We start from the raw sequence: 20163 nt of genomic DNA, 5'->3' as shown, positions 1-20163 counted from the left end.
AAAATTTCGCAAATTTAGACACCAAATGGTTGAAAGGAGATCACTAGACAAGCAAAGAAATGTCCCCTAGATTTAATACCAAATTCCCAGATTTATTACCGTCCAGGAACTTGGAGAATTTGGTAAGAACAGATGGTTATGGCTTCAACTGGCTAACTGTGAGATTGTTATGTTATGAAACGAAATCTCCTTTTCTCCCGAAATTTAACTAGACTCTGAACCCTGAGGTGCATTTTGACGGACTGAGCCCGGCTATCCCATGAGATACTTTTGTAACGTTCAGCACGCCCTTCGCCCGCATCTCGTGGTCGTGCGGTAGCGTTCTCGCTTCCCACGCCCGGGTTCCCGGGTTCGATTCGAGGCGGGGTCGGAGATTATCTCTGCCTCGTGATGGCTGGGTGTTGTGTGCTGTCCTTAAGTTAGTTAGGTTTAAGTAGTTCTACGTTCTAGGGGACTGATGACCATAGATGTTAAGTCCCACAGTACTCAAAGCCATTTAGCACGCCCTTCTTTATACCAAACGCGGAACAGTAACCAAAGCGAAGAAAAAGTACATGGGAAGTTTACTACTATACAGGGTGTTACAAAAAGGTACGGCCAAACTTTCAGGAAACATTCCTCACACACAAAGAAAGAAAATATGTTATGTTGATAACAGAGGTACATAAATAGTATTGTATAAATCGCCACAAGAAATAACTACATACGGTTAGGTCCCGTGACCTTGTAGGCCAGTAACGTAAGGCTGAATCATTTGGATTCTGATGATTCTTTTTGATACACCCTGTATATTCAAGAAGTGTTTTCTTTACTGTCTGGTTAATAATACCTGAAAATTATAATAATGAGGAAGATACAAGTGTGTTACATTCAGTGTAATTACGAATAAAGTCCAAAATCTTGCTTTCGATTGAAGGTTGCAAAATTTTCCCTTATTCAGTATGAGAACACATAAAGCATCTTCTATTATCCAAATGCCGGGATGGTTCCTTTGAAAGGGCATGGCCGACTTCCTTCCCCATCCTTCCCTAATCCTATGAGACTTATGACCTCGCTGTTAGGTCTGTTCCCCAAACCAACCCAAACTATCATTCAAATATTTCAAAACTGTGTAAGCTGTTTCCTGATGAAAGACGTACGTTTATTTCAGTACATCTTTCGTTATACTTTAACCCATCAATTAGGTGCGGTCTTTTATCGTTTTTTTATTCCATCTTTACCACATTCTACTTGGACTAGTGCCTGTGCACTATGTATTTTATTTAATCTTAACTTTCCCTTTATGATCAGCAGCCTCTATTTCATGAATACTCCCTGCCTTGCACGAAATTCCTTTTGTTGCTTATTCTTATTTTATTTTTATTTATTTATTATTTTTTGAAAGAATAAACCGCCGTATGACTATGTTTCTGTGTATTTCGTGTGTACAATCTAGATTTCGGCTTTCACGCCATTATCGAGTACAATGATTTTAGACCATTCACGTCATTTGCTGTGTACTACGCAGAATGACAAAACACGGTTCAACACATTTGCTTAACATGATACAAATAATACAAAATTAACTTCTTACAGGAATACAGCATATTTTTGTGTCAAAGATCATTGTATTCGATAATGGCGTGAAAGCTGAAACCTAGACTGTACACAAGAAATATACAGTGAAATGGCAGGGCGGTGTATTCTTTCAAAAAGTGCTTTATGATTGGGGCTCAGCGCCATCGAAATGATTTCTGTTAATCTGACTGTAGGCTAAGGTGAACTTTCTGCTTTCTGTGAGCTTAGAAACGGAGGTCTGAACCTTTGAATTGCACTGGGCAATAGCAAGGTGGCGGGACGGGTTGGGGAGGGGGGGGGGGGGGGGGAATGGGGAAATCGAAGAACAAGGAACGAAATTGCGGCAGAAGACCCGAGCCCTCTCTGTTCTTGGCTTCCGTGACTTGGGGCGTGTAGGTGGAACAGTGTTACGCGCCAAATGCGAGGGCGGGTGTTTCCATTTGTTGCTGCAAATTCGGGGTAGATCTTTCTAGAAAATTTGTCCGTTAAAACTGACGAGCTATGGATCCATAGGACGCGCTTTTTGACGCGAGCCGACTGCGCGGTTGTGTTGTGCCCGGAAACTAGGCCCGTGATTGGCCGGAACGTAAGACGTGCACCCCCTCCTGAATGTAGAGAAGGAACGGTAGGCAGTTGAAGTCAGGACAAGCTATAATCTGCACGTGTTGGAGATCCGGTGGGCCGGTGGGGTCACCCCGTGCAGCTGTACTACGAGACAATGGCAATCAGACGGAATGCAATTGTTTACTGGCGTACTGCTAGTTTGAATTCACAATTCCTTGCACTAAAATCTTTCAGAATTGCTGAAATTTTTGCCACGAAACTAAATTCTTTCCACCACCATGTTTTAGGTTGACCAGTATGCTTCTTCTTTTGCTTCAGTAACTGTAGCTCATATCCGTTTTTCTCTCATTCAGTTCTTGTCCTGTGGAAATCGGTTAACGAAATATTAAGTTTATCAGCCCCGCGAGTCTCTGGGAATGAGTAACAGCTACATTCTCTTTTGTTCTTTTCCCTCAGCAACGCTTATCTCTGCTGCAACATGTTGGATCACGCACAGATTTATAAAGTCATTTCCCTTGTTACCATAGAGGTAAGCCCCATACGGATCATTTTCTCTGTTACATTACTGCCAAGTCTTCATTTCGTAAGGACAGCAGCGTTTATAAACATTGCTTGTTACTCGGTTCAAACTTCGTTCAGCCAAAAGTAATTTTTAATAAATCCAGTGATTTGAATTCAGTCTTTTACTTCGAGCCTACCCAGGTCATTTTCCGATGCATCAGGCAATATATCTAGAAATATATGTGGTACGCCTAAACATTATGTTGGTCTCCACAAGGCCATTCTGTGCTGGTTGTTTCTGTTGCGTTGTGTTAAAAAATTGCATTACCCGTTTTCAGGGCAAAAATTTTCTCCTACTACATTTAACCACAATGTGGTCGTTGCACTTATGGCGTACGACCCCATCATCAGCGGATGTGTTAAAAGAATAATAGGAATCAATTTTGAAGGGATTATTGTCACATTTTTGCCTATTTTCAGCCAGGAATACAGATTAAAGTCACTAGATTGTCAGATCACTCCATGTTACCGAACACTAAAATCATAATAGGCACCTGTGATTAATTATAAAGCAAAAAGTTTTCTATATCTCACAAAATTTTCTGTATGTGATTGTGATTTGATTCTCTGTGCATTGAATGTCCCATAAGATCACGACATCGTTATTCCGGTCGTTGTCGACAATAGCGTGAAAAGTTCGCATCAAACATTCGAAACCCTAATTGTTTAAAGAAAAACTGAGAAATAGTAATATTAATTTCTATTTCTCTCTGGAATTTCAATATTAAATTAAATGATGTACATCTGTTTAAGAGACAAAATATAAGAATGTATGTAAAGCTAAAATTGAAAACGTTTTACGGTTTTTCCACAGGTGTTTCCTCTCTATGTGGTGGAGATAGCACAGGACCACGTCAGAGGGTTACTGGTCTCGCTTGGTCCGCTGATGGCCGGTGTAGGCGCCTTCCTGATGATGATTGTGGCTTCCTATGCACCATTCGACGGTGTTACGGAGTTCATGATGGCCGGCCCCATCGTGTTTGTAGTGTCGTTCTGGTGGATGCCGGAGAGTCCGTACTTCTTGGTTGCCAAACACCGCTCGCAAGAGGCAGCGCAAGCCCTGATGCGGTTGCGTGGGAAAAGCTCGAATAAAGATGTAATAGGCGAGTTGGAGGCCATCCAGAGGGCCTTAGAAGAGCGCACCAAGAACGAGATCAGCGCTGCGGACGCCTTCCTGGAACTGCGGAGGAACGCCGGAGCGCGTAGGGCCTTCGTGGTAAGTTAACATACCCGCATTACGTCAAGAACTATATTTACAGGCGTTAGTTCTCGGGTTGCACGAGTGTTTTCTCCTACTTCTCAAGCAGTCGTAATCATTTTATTTGTCCATACAATATTGGTGTTCACAGCCGGTGTTTACTTCAGTTAAAACTTCAGGTCTGAGAGGGAGTGGTCGATACATAGAACTACGAACCGCGCGGGATTAGCCGAGCGGTCTGGGGCGCTGCAGTCATGGTCTGTGCGGCTGGTCCCGGCGGAGGTTTGAGTCCTCCCTAGGGCATGGGTGTGTGTGTTTGTCCTTAGGATAATTTAGGTTATGTAGTGTGTAAGCTTAGGGACTGATGACCTTAGCAGTTAAGTCCCATAAGATTTCACACACATTTGAACAGAACTACGAAGTTTCGTCTCCGCCTGCGGGAAGTATAGAAGTAAAACGGCAATTGCATCACAGACTAGATGAGTCCAGTATTCATAGAGCTGCGTACAGGCCACCATCATTCGTCGCGTCATGGCGATTGCTCGATTATCTCTGGCTGGCAATTCTTTCTCGAATAAAAATAAGCGTTTGTCATTCTGTAATAAAAATAATAGATGCTCATTCTGTTACGCAAAGTGGAAACCTACATTTTATCTAACTTAACACCTTTGTCTTTCCGATTACAACTACGCTGAGGTGAGTTATATGCATATATACAGAAGGTGATATGTACACCAGATATAAACGGACACTGCACTGACGGAACTGTCATTGGTACTCAGGCATTCAGTGAAAAGGTTTCCAACGTGATTATGGCCGCACAACTGGAATTAACAGGCTTTGTACGTAGAATTGTAGGTTAAGTTATACACATAGAACACTCCATTTCGGCAATCGTTATGGAATTCTGAATTCCGAGAACCACAGTGTCAAGAGTGTGCTGAGAAGACCAGATTTCAGGCATTACCTCTCACCACTGACAAAGTGGTTGCCGACGGCCTTCACTTAACTATAGAGAGGAGCGGTGTTTATGTAGAGTTGTCAGTGCTAACAGACGAGTAGCACTGCGCGAAACAACCGCAGAAATAGATGACGGAACGTATCCGTTAGGAGAGTGTGGCGCAATTTGACGTAAATGCGCAATGGCAGCGGACGATCGACGCCAGTGCCTTTACTAACATAACGGCACCGCCTGCAGCGCCACTTCTTCGTTTGTGACCATCTCGTTTGGACCATAGATGACTGGAAAATCATGGCCTGGTCAAATTTTAATTCGTAAGAGGTGAGGTAGAATTCGAGTGTGGCGCAGACCTTACGAAGCTATGGACAAGTGTAAACACAGCCCTGTGTTTACACTTGTCCGCAACTTCAAATGGTTCAAATGGCTCTGAGCACTATGGAACTTAACATCGGAGGTCATCAGTCCCCTAGACCTAGAACTACTTAAACCTAACTAACCTAAGGACATCACACACAGCCATGCCCGAGGCAGGATTCAAACTGGCAACCGTAGCAGTAACGTGGTTCCGATCTGAAGCGCCTAGAACCGCTCGGCCACAGCGGCCGGTTTGTCCGCAGTTGCACGGAAGATTACACACCTCTGCTGTCGGTAGTGGATGCCGTACATTTATTTGCGATTATTCATCATTCTTTTACCTTCTTGGTGGTTGTAAATATAGTTTCAACGCAATATTTGGCTTACACTTTGCCGATGCGGTCTGAATTTTTGTTAATAATCCTTAGGAAAACTTTTCGAGTTGGCGACAGTTGTTCCTCATAAATCCCGATTTTTTTCTATTCTGCATCTGTGTGCTGGATCCACCTAATTGGAATATCCATTTTACTTGAAAGCCTACTGTCAGTCATTCATCTCATCTTGTAAATAAATCGGCTCACAAATTTTATCGGCTCTGTTCACCAATGTGTTAATGGCATCTGTTTTTTGTCTTGGGTAACAATTGGAAGCCTTATAGTGGCACTGGTTAGCTGCGTTTCTACCTCCGGAAACTTCTTCCGCAGTCGGAGACGTATCGTAGTTTATATATAAACCACGCCTCTCAGCCCTGAAGCATTAAATGAAGACCGAACACTGGTTAAAACGAAGGTCATCTTCTTATAATTGTAGTATGCTGCGTGTTAAAGTAAAGTCCCATCGGTAGCTGTGATGCTCCGGTGTGTAGGATTGGCTCACTAATTGAAGATAATTTCTTTCTCGTACACACTGGCATCCCTTTTCATAAATTATGGGGTTTTATGCAATGTGTAACCGTTTAGTTTGAAGGACACCGACGATCAGATGTGTACTGTGCCACGAGTTTATTTGAATTGCAAGAGGGGGAACGAGGGGGAGGGTAGGCTCGCTGAAGTGAATGGAATATTTTCCAATCTATTCCCACAGAATTCGGTTACTGTGGAATAATGCAATGTCTCGCTACAGGTCGCCTTTGGGTGGGAAGTAAAGATACTATAGTAAATTTTATAAATGCCAGAGCAGCGTAGGTGACAGTTCAATAGTGTGCTTTTGGAAAAGGTCGAATGGGATCTATAACACATATAATACATTAGTTCAGTTTAGTAAAACTCTTTAATATAGATTACTCAACTTGCATGCAGCCTATTTCCACATGAATGACGTTATATATTTAGTGCTGTAGGAGAATACAGTGATAACTTTTTAATACATATTCCCGACACGTTGTCGGCGGGGCAACAACCACTATAGTACTGGAAAAGTATACGTTTCAGTGTGTATCCACAATTTGGTACTCAGTACCGTCTTCAGGCGCTCACCTGGCACGCAGCCGTAAAGCTCCGTTTCCAAGTAGTTTAGTTTTTCTTATATATTTTTTAAAGCGAGCGGTCGCCTTAGACACTTCTTTTTTACCTTAGCATCTATACTGTTGCCTCAAGGAAGTAGAACGGTGAGCAGGATCGAAATTCTAGGCCTGGTCATCATGCCTCCGCCTTCCCGTCCCTGAACCACCCCATCTGTATTTTTTTTCCTTAAACTCCAAAATGTAGGGTATAATTTTAATACAAATTGTTTCTGTTGTAGAGAAAACATTGTACACTATTTAAATAACATAAAATCACATAAAAAAGCAATAAAATTTAATTCACGTCCAAGAAAAAATAATAAAAGGGAACCTGTTACTTTTGTAGCACTTTGACAGCGACCAAACGGTCAAAGTAAACCAAAAGAATGATGTAAACAATTCCTGCACGCAATCCTTCGCCCACTTATCAATTGCGGACAGTGCTCGTTCATACGAAGTCGATAACCATTTCACATCGTGACAAGGTCCACTACGGTGGTTGTCCATTGCCCCGTATTCCCCAACTGTGAGGGGGTTTACGGTGACAAAATGCGCACAGTTTGCGAAAAGATGTTGGTAACGAGAAGATTGCTCAAGTGTGCTATGATAGTCTTGGAGACATTGCCAATAGTCGATAACCACCTCCTCATTACCCCAGAATAAGTAATAACCACTCGTCCCTTTAAATCATGTCAGAGAGTGAATCTTCGCTGGTCGGGAAGTAAGTATCCTCCAAACATAAAAAAGCCGATAGTCAATCGTGCAAGGTGGGGTGCGAAGATAGCAGGCGGGGATCATCTGTACAAGAATCCATATGTCAAACATTGATCCACAGGATCCAAGTGGCACTGCAGGCAGAACGAAGAACCCGTTAGCGTGATAGCGTGCAACCTGTGCCTGGTCTTGTTTTTCCAGTTGACTACATGGTACCATAATGCTCACACCGACGTAGAAATGGCTTCTACTTTCAATCACGCTGTGAGGGATGGATATCTGCAGCGATTTATAAATGTGTCTCTCGTTCGGAGCTCTAGTGGTGGGGAGATCATGTTGTGCATAATTGTATCTGAGAATTAATGCCGAGGTGTGGAAAAGAGAGGGAATAATGTGCACCCAACCGTAACACATGGCAGGACTGATACTTGAATCAGTTCCTCTAACAGATGGCCCATAAGTTAACGATGTTGATGAGTCTATAGTTACGCCATTCCGCACAAATACAAAGCTACAGCCCACACTCACACATTTATAAGTCCCAGTCCACCCTCGCACAAAGAGTGGATGAAAATACCGTAGCCCGCATCTCGTGGTCGTGCGGTAGCGTTCTCGCTTCCCACGCCCGGGTTCCCGGGTTCGATTCCCGGCGAGGTCAGGGATTTTCTCTGCCTCGTGATGGCTGGATGTTGTGTGTGCTGTCCTTAGGTTAGTTAGGTTTAAGTAGTTCTAAGTTCTAGGGGACTGATGACCATGGATGTTAAGTCCCATAGTGCTCAGAGCCATTTGAACCAAAATACCGTAGCGGACTTTAAACGGCAATCCAGCAGTAAGGTAATCCTACCGCCACCTGCAGTTTTCATACTATTGCTGTCGGTAGTGGAAGAACCTGAGCTATGTGTATCGACTTGTCACCACTTGAAGATTAAGGAGCTCAGCTTACTGTAGTAGGTCCATGCATCGAAGTAGGTTTTGGCGACCTTCTGTGCGTATCGCCTGCAGTAGTCGTCTAAAGTTTGTGGTAGCCGCGCAACACACATACTGTGTAAATTTAATAACCAAATATCTCTTCATATTTAGCAGGGCCATAGGTGTCACGCAGCTCTTCTGGAGGCCCCTTCCAATGTGCATCCCTGCCGAGTTGACTACATTCATATGGATTCTCGCCGCCAATCCTTACCGCCCGATCCATCAAGCATGGAGTGCAAATCATCACTTGATCGGTTCAGCAATGGAATGTCATCGGCATACTTGATGCAGTGGGAGTTGTCGCCCCTCAAAGTTTCTCCATAGATTTTGTTTTTAAGCCCTCCTATGAGTGGTTCCAGTGCGGTCATGTAAAACATCGTAGGGAGTGAATCTCATTGTCGAACCGAACGGTGGATTGGCACTGGACACACCTACCTCCATTTACCTGAAAATCTGACGATGCTCTGCGTAAGAGGAGCAAAACTGAGTCGAGGAAGTCAAGTGGGAAGCCCAAGCAGGCCAGAAATGATGTAAGAAAGATGTGGTACATTCTGTTCAAAGAGTAGTAGAAATCAGTTGAGATCATAAGAGGATGTGGCGAGAGTTATCAGTTCCATACGTTCCCTGGTGGTTGTCAGCATGTGCGCCACCAGAGGTCGGGCTAAGATCTTATACAGAATTTAACTCTGTAATTGGGCAGTAGTCGTCGATCATCCGGCCTTTTGAAGGCTCGTATATCGGTAGCGGGGTTAGTAGTCCATAGATGAAGGCAGGTGGCACGCAAAAAAGGGTGGACATCAGCTCACGGTAAATGGTGAAACTACGTGACAGAAAGTCCGATAGAATTCGAGCAGCAGTCTGTGTGGCCCTACCGACATGGTAAGCACACCCCTGTCCCTCACAACCTGTACGTCGTCTTGTGTAATGTCCGCTAAAGGTGACGATGCTGCTGTGATGTCGAGGGTGTGTGAAATGTGCTGGGAAGTGTAGTTATCATTCCACTCTCATAAACTCTCCTCTTGATAAAATTGTCGATAATGATCTGCAAAAGCTCCCACAATGGCCACCTGGTCGTTAAGACTCGCCCACGTAAGGTCCGTGATGAGCTGTCATTGGCGTCGACGGCCGTCGCGCACGAAGTGGTGCATAGATGGGATTTCACCTCTCGCTCGCTCTTGACGCCAAGATCTCATGAAGATCCCTTCCAATAGTCGCCGTGTAAGTGAAAATATTTTGGCATTATTTCAGCGGCTTGCTATCTGCAGGTCTGCTGACGGCGGATAGGTTGCGAGGTGGTGAAACATCGTTTAATTATAGTCCGAGGGATGACTGTCATGAAAAGAACGCCGGTTTTACACGTTTCATCCACCACGACAATATCGAAGTGTATCGTGGAAGGCGTCATTCAGAGTCGAGACATGTGGCGACAATAATCTGATTGCATTTCGGAACACGGAGGCGTGACATATTCATCTTCCTGATCCCATGGCAGTGCCATACTTTTTGTTTCTGAATGGTGACCACTCAAGGCAGAATGGTCTGAGAAGGCAAGCCGCCGTCTTTGGGCGTCCTGAACACTCGTGACGCAAAATCATTTATGATATAGACGCGGTCAAGACAGCTGGGCAAATGACCGGCATGATATGTGTGTCCAGGGTGGTAAACTTGCAGTTTCTCCCAAGTATCGATAAGAATCATGCCTCCCAACAATATCTGAAGTTTTTGACAAGTCGAAAAACGTGGGACATGATATGTGAGGTGGAGCACACAATTGAAATCGCCACCGAAAGTATATTAATTTTAACGGCCAAGGAAAACAGAGGCGATTTCCTCCGAGTAAACTGCGATCTCTCGCGGCATTTGTCGGTTCCTGATGGAGCATAAACGTTAATAATATATGTGCCCAGCACCGCGAATGCCAGCTCCCTGGCTGAGGGAGAGGGGGGGGGGGCATTAGATCACATCTTCCATTTCAGTACCGTCGTGCTCTAGCTTGGGGAGGGACACTAAATTTACGTCTAGCAATAATGCGAAGTCCATAACCGATGCACGAAGCATAACTCGACGTAGATTGATCTTCACAATTTTTCTAATCGCATTGCGGTTGAGTGTGGCAATACGGTATGCCTATCGTCAAATTGTGGGTGCCAAGGTATTCGTGTATTCATTAGGTCGCCATTGTCAACTGAGTCTCAAGTTTCGTCGTCATGTCCAACCGCCCCCAACACCTCGACTGAAACCGTTCCTTAGGTACCGGCGCCATCAGTGCGGGCTTATCGGTGTAGCTTGTGTGGCGGCATCGTCATCCCTTCACGCCTTTGAATGCAGTGCAAGACCATCTTCTATCGACTCTTCAGGGCGCAGGATCGTTGCCCACACTCTGGTATGTGGGGAGCAGCACTCATCTCGCATATCAAAGTCTGATCGGTCAGCTGTGGGTACATTCGACACTTCCTCAGCCTCGTTCTGTGTTCCCACGCTTCAGCCGACGGCGGCTGCCTCTGTTGGAGCGTTGTCCTGGTGGGTGAGGTCCTCTGGTGGCTGATCCTAAAAATGTTCTGAAATTACTCTGCCCGCTTACGGCATTTTGGTGATCGTTGCTTTTGGGAGTGACCTTGTGTGTCAGACAATGGCAGCGGCTCACGACGCTCTGGCACAAAGGCCACAGTTTTGCACCGTCAATGAGTCCATCGTTATTTTATCGTATGAATCTCGTCTTTTGTCGAATTGGGCAAAGCTCTGAGCGAAGTTCACGGCACGTGGAACTGGTGTTTCATTTCCCCGTTGGGTCGGAGGAAGCAGTGTTGGGCCATCAGGGGGTGTCAAATGCCAAGATGAAGAAACAGCTTGCCGTGAGGGTGGCAACGTAAGTCGTGGGAAGCAGCATCGACCACGGCAATGGTGCCCTGTCCGCCGGCTGTAGCTACGTGATCTGGCGTTGGATGCATTCAGTTCGGAGATGCCCCTCCTTCTCTCATCCGGAAACGTTTTTTGATTGTCCGTCGTAAATGACTATGGAACAGTAGCCACCGATATAGAGATACGACGGTCAGGGTCTTTTTAGTTCTGATCGGACCTGTCCGACTCAGTTCAGGACGGTTTATGTTCGTAATTGCGTCCATATTTGCATGACATGTATACGCATGGTGTTATAGGGACGAAGTGCCGACTCTCCCTCTTCCCCTGGAAGTTCAACCAATCCAGCGTGATCTACATCCAACGTACGCATATTTTCATCAGTGTGACAGAAGCAGAGGCCGTGTTTTGTCTCCTGAATGATCCGTTCACACGTTGCGTCGTTGATGATCTGTACAAATACAATACTGCTCGTACTGGATAAATGTATGCCGATGATGTTGGCCGCCAGGTTTTTGACCTCTTCTCGTAAAAATCATTCTACATCGAATGCTTTTGGTCGGGAAAAGTCGTTTCCGAGAGTACATTTTGGCGTTGATTTTCTGTACTGATTCGCCATGCTGATGTATGTACTTAAGTCCGCGCTCACGAAACAACCGATTACTGAGTTAACGAGACGAGCACTCAACCTGCGGCAAGGACTGGAAGAGGCCCATTCGCTCTGCTGCGCTGCCAAATGCAAACTGCGCCAGATATTCCATTTGGGCACGTCTCCCGTCCAGTCCCGCAGAGGTTCGCACGAGTTAGCGCCTCTCCATACAAGTTATCATTTCATCGTCAAAGCGCATATACATTGAAGAGCCAAATAAATTGCTACACCTGTCTAATATCATGTAGGGTCCTCGTGAGCACGCAGAAATTCCGCAGCACGACATGGCATGGACTCAACTAATGTCTGAAGTAGTTGTGGAGGGAATTGGCACCATGAATACTACAGGGCTCTTCATTAATGCGTACGAGTATGAGGGGGTCGAAATCTCCTCTGAATAGCACGTTGCAAGGCATCCAAGATATGCTCAATAATGTTTATGTCTAAGGAGTTTGGTAGCCAGCGCAACTGTTTAAACTCAGAAGAGGGTTCCTGGAGCCACTCTGTAGCAATCCTGGACGTGTTGTGTGGTGTCGCATTGTCCTGCTGGAATCGCCTAAGTCCGTCGGAATGCACAATGGACGTGAATGAATGAAGGCGATCAGACATGATGCTTATGTATCTGTTACCTGTCAGAGTCGTATCTAGACTATCAAGGGCCCCGTATCACTCCAACTGGAAACCCCCTCCCCCCCCCCCACAGTCACAGAGCCTCCAACAGCTCATCAGCTTGAAAGGTTCCCTGCTGACATTCAGAGCCCATGGAATCATGAGGTTGTCTACATACCCGTGAACGTCCAACGTTGAAACGAGACTCGCACGATCAGGTAAAATATTTCCTGTCATCAACAGTCGAAAGTCAACGTTTACGGGCCCAGGCGAGGCGTAAAACTTCGTGTTGTGCAGTCATCAAGGGTACACGAGTTGGCCTTCGGCTCCGAAAGCCGATATCGATGATGTTTCGTTGAATGGTTCGCACGCTGGGACTTTTTGATGGCCCAGCACTGAAATCTGCAGCAATGTGCGACAGGGTTGAACTTCTGTGACGTTGAATGACCCTCTTCAGATTGTCATTGATCCTGTTCTTCCAGGGTATTTTTCCGTCCGCGTCGATGTCGGAGATTGTTGTTTTATCACATTCCTGATATTCACAGTACCTTCGTGAAATGGTCGTACAGCAAAATCCCCACTTCATCGCTATCTCGGGGATGCTGTGTCTCATCGCTCGTGAGTTGAATATAGTAACGCGTTGAAACTCACATATATCTTGATAAACTGCCATTGTAGCAGCAATAACCGATCTAACAACTACACCAGTCACTTGATGTCTTATATAGGCGCTGCCGAACGCAGCGCCGTGTTTTGCCTGTTTTCAAATTTCTGTATTTGAATACGCGTGCATGCACAGTTTTCCTTGGCGCTTCAGTGTATGTACAAATTTATATGCGTGGTGCCTATTCTTCCCGACATGTCCGAAAGAAGAGACGCGAAACATATAAATATCTATATATTAATTTTATCGTAGATGGAGGTCAAATATTAAGAGGACATGTAAAGTATGAAATAATCAGGTGTTAGAGAGTATAGGCAAGTTAAGAACGGTAAGCAAATGAATGCGTTACCGAAAGATACAACGGATTAGTGTGGTAGTTACTGAGACAACCAAGAACAATTGCCTCTGTAGAGAAAATTAGATTGAAAAATCTGCAATCAGTCACCATTGTACTGATGCCATTGAGTAGCAGAACAGCATGGACAACTTTGACAGTGGATTCACGGTCCTGTGTTTGAGACCAAGCAAGTGTATTTCTACGAATTTTCCATGATACTGCAACCGATATGTTTATTAAGGGTTACGAAATACCATTATATGCGTAACACCTTACGAGAAGTACATCAAATAAAGCTACACTCCTGCAAATTGAAATAAGAACACCGTGAATTCATTGTCCCAGGAAGGGGAAACTTTATTGACACATTCCTGGGGTCAGATACATCACATGATCACACTGACAGAACCACAGGCACATAGACACGGGCAACAGAGCATGCACAATGTCGGCACTAGTACAGTGTATATCCACCTTTCGCAGCAATGCAGGCTGCTATTCTCCCATGGAGACGATCGTAGAGATGCTGGATGTAGTCCTGTGGAACGGCTTGCCATGCCATTTCCACCTGGCGCCTCAGTTGGACCAGCGTTCGTGCTGGACGTGCAGACCGCGTGAGACGACGCTTCATCCAGTCCCAAACATGCTCAATGGGGGACAGATCCGGAGATCTTGCTGGCCAGGGTAGTTGACTTACACCTTCTAGAGCACGTTGGGTGGCACGGGATACATGCGGACGTGCATTGTCCTGTTGGAACAGCAAGTTCCCTTGCCGGTCTAGGAATGGTAGAACGATGGGTTCGATGACGGTTTGGAGGTATCGTGCACTATTCAGTGTCCCCTCGACGATCACCAGTGGTGTACGGCCAGTGTAGGAGATCGCTCCCCACACCATGATGCCGGGTGCTGGCCCTGTGTGCCTCGGTCGTATGCAGTCTTGATTGTGGCGCTCACCTGCACGGCGCCAAACACGCATACGACCATCATTGGCACCAAGGCAGAAGCGACTCTCATCGCTGAAGACGACACGTCTCCATTCGTCCCTCCATTCACGCCTGTCGCGACACCACTGGAGGCGGGCTGCACGATGTTGGGGCGTGAGCGGAAGACGGCCTAACGGTGTGCGGGACCGTAGCCCAGCTTCATGGAGACGGTTGCGAATGGTCCTCGCCGATACCCCAGAAGCAACAGTGTCCCTAATTTGCTGGGTAGTGGCGGTGCGGTCCCCTACGGCACTGCGTAGGATCCTACGGTCTTGGCGTGCATCCGTGCGTCGCTGCGGTCTGGTCCCAGGTCGACGGGCACGTGCACCTTCCGCCGACCACTGGCGACAACATCGATGTACTGTGGAGACCTCACGCTCCACGTGTTGAGCAATTCGGCGGTACGTCCACCCGGCCTCCCGCATGCCCACTATACGCCTTCGCTCAAAGTCCGTCAACTGCACATACGGTTCACGTCCACGCTGTCGCGGCATGCTACCAGTGTTAAAGACTGCGATGGAGCTCCGTATGCCACGGCAAACTGGCTGACACTGACGGCGGCGGTGCACAAATGCTGCGCAGCTAGCGCCATTCGACGGCCAACACCGCGGTTCCTGGTGTGTCCGCTGTGCCGTGCGTGTGATCATTGCTTGTACAGCCCTCTCGCAGTGTCCGGAGCAAGTATGGTGGGTCTGACACACCGGTGTCAATGTGTTCTTTTTTCCATTTCCAGGAGTGTATTTATGCACCGAGTCGTATTTCATGTTAAATATGGAATGTACAGGCTCAAGTCATTTTCACAATACTCTGTTAATGATTATCTTTGGAACTTACGAAAACTTGTTCAAGATTCAGTATTTCAACCTCTAAACACTGGTAGGTTAGAATGTTAGGTAAAGGTCGACAACTAGGGAAGTAAGCCACATATTAAATGTAAACGAAAGTCATAAGTGGCAACGAAGGCGGGTTGAAATGATGTTAGGTGGAAAAGCATTGTACAGGCAAAATGAAACCTGGTAATAAAAACATGATGCTTTATGTTTTACGTAACAATTCATTTGTGACTAAAGCTCTATTTGACCGCATAACCATAATACTAATATCCTTCCATATCTCCCAGTTTCATTTCAGTTTGAAAGTTTTCCTCATGATAAAGACGATGAACAATTTATTTTCAGCTCTGTGATTAGAGTAATAATATCAATCCCAGAAAGTATTCAGTAGCTCCGAGATTTACTTGAATGTATTCATATTTTATTGAATTTTTATAAACATTATGGTTAACTGTGTGAACGTAACTTCCGTAGATTTTCTAATACTCGGCAGTTTTATTTGAATGTGTGCACTTTTCTTAGTACCTTACGACAAACTTACAGCTATATTTGATTTCACAGCAAGAATCTGAAATTTTCTGTCAGCGTTATTTCGATCTTTACGCACAGGTTTCACTTTCTATGTCACAAATGTCATTTAATTACTGTAGTACCAATGAAGAAAGCAACTTGAAACAAACTGTAGAGAAGTAGGATGAATGTGATGGAACAAATTTTAATGGGGAAGTTGTCATGTTGCCAAGCCTCACGACTAAATACTAATCTGTAAGTGGAATAGCTACTGATGTGTCCAACATAACCTAATAGTAATCTGTTTTAACTTCCCGGTAATGGGATTTTATGTAAAAGGCTTCTCTCCTAACTTTCCCCTTACTCTCGTCTTTCGTCAGCATTAGGTTATTAATCATTATCATTAGGTGTGTGAACAGAACTGACATGAATTTTCTGATACTGGGCATTTTTCTCAATATCTTTCGATAAACTTACTGTTATATTTGATTTTATAGCCACGATCTAAAATGTTTATGAAAGACGTCCTTTTATTTTAGTTACATATAGTGCTCATTTTAATGTATCCAGTGAGATGCTGACAGTTAATTGACATAAGTGTCATCCCTGGGTTTCTAAGCCAAAATTTCCAGTATGGAGTCTGGTACTGAAGATAAGTTGCGTCAGATTATATCGAACAGCTTAATCCGGACTTTGTGTTGAATATAACTGCGTAAGTTTCTACGACCGGAGACGATCAACATAAATACTCTCTGGATATAATGTCGCTTCATATCATGAAATAAATGCCAGTCAGCTAAGCAGACCTTATGGCAATTTTTTCGGTACCATTTTTATTGGTCTACAAGCGTACTTTACCGCCTGGTTTCCATTACATTTCCTCACGACTCCTCTACTGAGAGCAATTGTAAAATCGGTCACATTATTGGCCTAATCTGGAGAAAGATGTGCGGATCTTTTGTAGTCTGTTGTCCCTTAGAGTAGTGCCATCTCCCACCTGATGAAAACAGGAATGTAAACCGAACACACAGCTCGCCTATCGCTGCTGATTACGGCACATACTCTAAGGGGCAATAGCCAACGTCAGAACCGCACACCTTGTACCAGAGGAAACCAATCTAAGACTGGGCAGCAAAGTACACCAGCAGGCCCTAAGGGAGGCCAGTGCAATCGTGGCCGAAACGTTGGTTTTATTCACTGACAGTTGCTTTACAATATGACGTCGATCCACAAAGAGAAAACTTTGATATATGTGTGTCATTTCTTTTTTAGGACATATCTGAAAGACCAGACACAAATTTTATCATACAGCCACTATGAATCAAAGAACAAGGGAATTAAAGACAATAGGTGCCAGTGTGAATTGATGTATACCAATGGGGCAAGTTGAAAATTTGTGCTAGACTGGGATTCGAACCCAGGTCTCCTGCTTACTAGGTAGATGCGCTGATGACTACGCAATACAGACGCTGTGCTCACCACAAATGCATGGACTACCCAAGGTGACCTTCCGTTAGATCCAAATCCTCAACTGATACGACACACTACTGACTTAGTGTCCATGCTCATTAACCTCTTTACTCGCGGTTTCTCGCCGATTCATGTAAGAGTTCGAGCTTCGTGTACACCTGCTCTGAAGGAACCATCGGCTGTCTTACCCTTAATTATATATATGTTGTGTCTGTTCTTTCAAACTTTTCTACTTGCCCCGTTGTTGTAAATCAATGCCTACTGAGCAGGGCACTACGTCAATGGTGTGTGGTATAAGCTGAGAATTTGGGTGTGACGGGAGGTGCGCTAGAGTGTTCCTTCGGGTTATGGTAACCATTGTGTCCGGATGGTGCAGTCGTCCGCGCATGTGCCTAGTAATCAGAAGATCTTGGGTTTGAATATAAGTCTGACAAAATTTTTCAATTTGCCCCAGTCACCCAGTCATGTAAATCAGTGCTGATGTCATTAATTCCTTGGTGTCTTGATTCATATTGGCTGCAGGATCAAGCTGGTGTCTGTTCTTTTGGACATGTCCGAAAGAACAGACGTCACATGTAAATAGTTTAGGTGAAGACAGCCAATGATATCTTCAGTGTAGATGCACACCAAGCTGTAACTCTTACAGGAATTGGTGACATACCACATGTAATGCGACTAATGAGCGGGGGTGTTACATCATTAGTATGTAGTATCAGATGAGAATTTGCGTCTGACAGGAGGCGTGCCAGAGTAGCCTGTCCGGTTGTGGTGACCACTGTGTCCGTATGTCGTAGTGATCAGACCATCTGCCTAACAAGCGTGAGTTCCAGGTCTGAATCCCAGTCAGGCACAAATTTTCAACCTGCCCCATTGATAAAATCAATGCCCACTGGCAGATAATGTCTTTAATTCCTTTGTGTCTTGAAAACTTCAGTGCTCGTGCTGAATATCTGTCAGCTAAATTGGTCCTCCTGTCAATAAATTGAGACTGTTCTTTCCTTGGACAGCTGTCGATTACTTACGTGATCGTGCTGGTGTTCGGAGGCAGCGCCACCATGGGCGTGTACTCGACGCAGATCTTCCAGACCACCGGCAGCTCACTAGACGCCAGCGTGTCGGCCATCATCCTCTGCGCCGTCCAGGTCGCCTTCAGCATCCTCGGACTTCTCCTCGTGGATCGAGTGGGCAGGAGACCCCTCGTACTCTTCTCCTTCGGAGGCTGCGCTGTAACTGTGGCAGCACTGGGAACGTACTTCTACTTGATGAAATGCGGCAATAAAGGAACCGTCGACAGCCTCTTCTGGTTACCATTGACAGCGCTCATTCTATACTACGTAAGCAAACATTAATCTTCTCGTCTATTCATCTCGAATACTCACGTATATATTTGTTTCCATAAATCAAGTATGAGTTATATAATAATATCTAAAAATTATATATTACGTAGCCTGTCGAGTGTAACTGCCACGATGTCCTGAAGGAAACTTTAATTCGATATTCAAAATCTGAATAAATTTGACATGCACTATAATGCGAAGTATTTAAAAAACAGTGGAGAGGATTTCTGACTAATGCAAGACGCAGTGTGTTTTTTTTTTATTCATATGAACATACACTATCTCATGAAAAGTTTCCGGCCCTCCTGTGGTGTCTGGAATTGACCACTAGATATCAGGAGAGGCACACCCGACAATATAAAAGGGTGCCAGTATAAAAAGAGGCAGAGAGTGTTGTGTTACCTGTAAAGAAGCAGTAGACAGCAGACTGGGGCGGTCAGAGTTCAGTAACATCGAACTTTGACTACCCATTGGATGTTACCTGAATGAATAAATCTATCAGAGACAAGTCCAGTGTTTACCCAGTCGATTATTGGTGATGTGATTGTTAAATGGAAATGCGAAGGGACAAGTCACGGCGCTGTCGGCTATTGTGGAAGATGGTTCCAGAAAAATCTCCAGGAATCAGCGCAAGAAATCACTCGTGAGTGTTGGGACTTGAAAAGAACAGAGTACAACGGTCTAGCGGCTCCCCACGACTAACTCATTTGGGTAGTCAGTGCTAAGCGGTATTTAAAGTGGCATAAAATGCAACGCCAATGGCCAGCGAACGACTGGAAACGAGCGATCTGGTGTTCTAAATCAGCAAATCCCCTGTGGCAGTCCGATAGAAGGGTTTGGTATTGGCATATGCCTGGAGAAGACTACCTGCCATCATGTATAGTGGCACTAGTGAAGTATGGAGGAGGTGATGCTACGCCATTGGCGTTTTTCTAGTAATTGTGAAAAAACTAAATGGAGAAGGATATGAATACATTATACAACACTGTGTTCAGCGTACAGTAGAGGAACAGTTAGGAGACGATGATTGTATCAGAATAACAATGCACCCCCTGCTATAAAGCAGCATCTGTGAGGCAACGGTTTGTTTGCAGTAAAATTCCTAAAATAGACTCACCTGTCGAGAGTCCAGACGTTAACGCAATGAACATCTTTGGGATGGGTCGCCTTCACTCTAGATCACAGTACCACACATCACTACCTTCTGTGATGTCGTCTCTTGAGCAATAATGCACTGTCACTCATACACAGAGTTTCAGATACCTCACGGAACACACCACGTGTTAATGCCCACTAATCACTGTTCTTCAAAAAATTTAGAGTTGCCTCCATTCTTTACAAATATAGACTATTCCACCGAAATTGAGGCCAAAAAGTAAGAATATGGGGCCAGGAACTTTCGATAGCTCTTGGGTCAAAGATATTTATTTATATATAAATTCGTATTAAATGTCTCCCTTTTGGGTTTTACCTACGTAATTATACGCTTGAGCGCTTCTGTTTTTGTGATTTTCGTTCGTAATCTGCTTCAGCGGC

The 20163-nt window shown here is 44.9% G+C and overlaps 1 protein-coding gene across 1 annotated transcript in view; it reads left to right on the top strand.

Moving 5' to 3' along the window:
- LOC126188535 (facilitated trehalose transporter Tret1-2 homolog) overlaps window positions 1-20163 on the top strand; it is a 140552-nt gene that overhangs the window by 19145 nt on the left and 101244 nt on the right. Inside the window, exons 3-4 of the mRNA XM_049930136.1 lie at window positions 3497-3898; window positions 18298-18471. Of these exons, the coding sequence (XP_049786093.1) occupies window positions 3497-3898; window positions 18298-18471 (576 nt within the window). The remainder of the gene's footprint in view (window positions 1-3496; window positions 3899-18297; window positions 18472-20163) is intronic.

This window comes from Schistocerca cancellata, chromosome 5 (genome assembly GCF_023864275.1).
Source record: "Schistocerca cancellata isolate TAMUIC-IGC-003103 chromosome 5, iqSchCanc2.1, whole genome shotgun sequence".
Taxonomy (NCBI): domain Eukaryota; kingdom Metazoa; phylum Arthropoda; class Insecta; order Orthoptera; family Acrididae; genus Schistocerca; species Schistocerca cancellata.
Note: the sequence above shows the minus strand (reverse complement) of the source record. Positions and strands in the feature narration are given on the sequence as shown.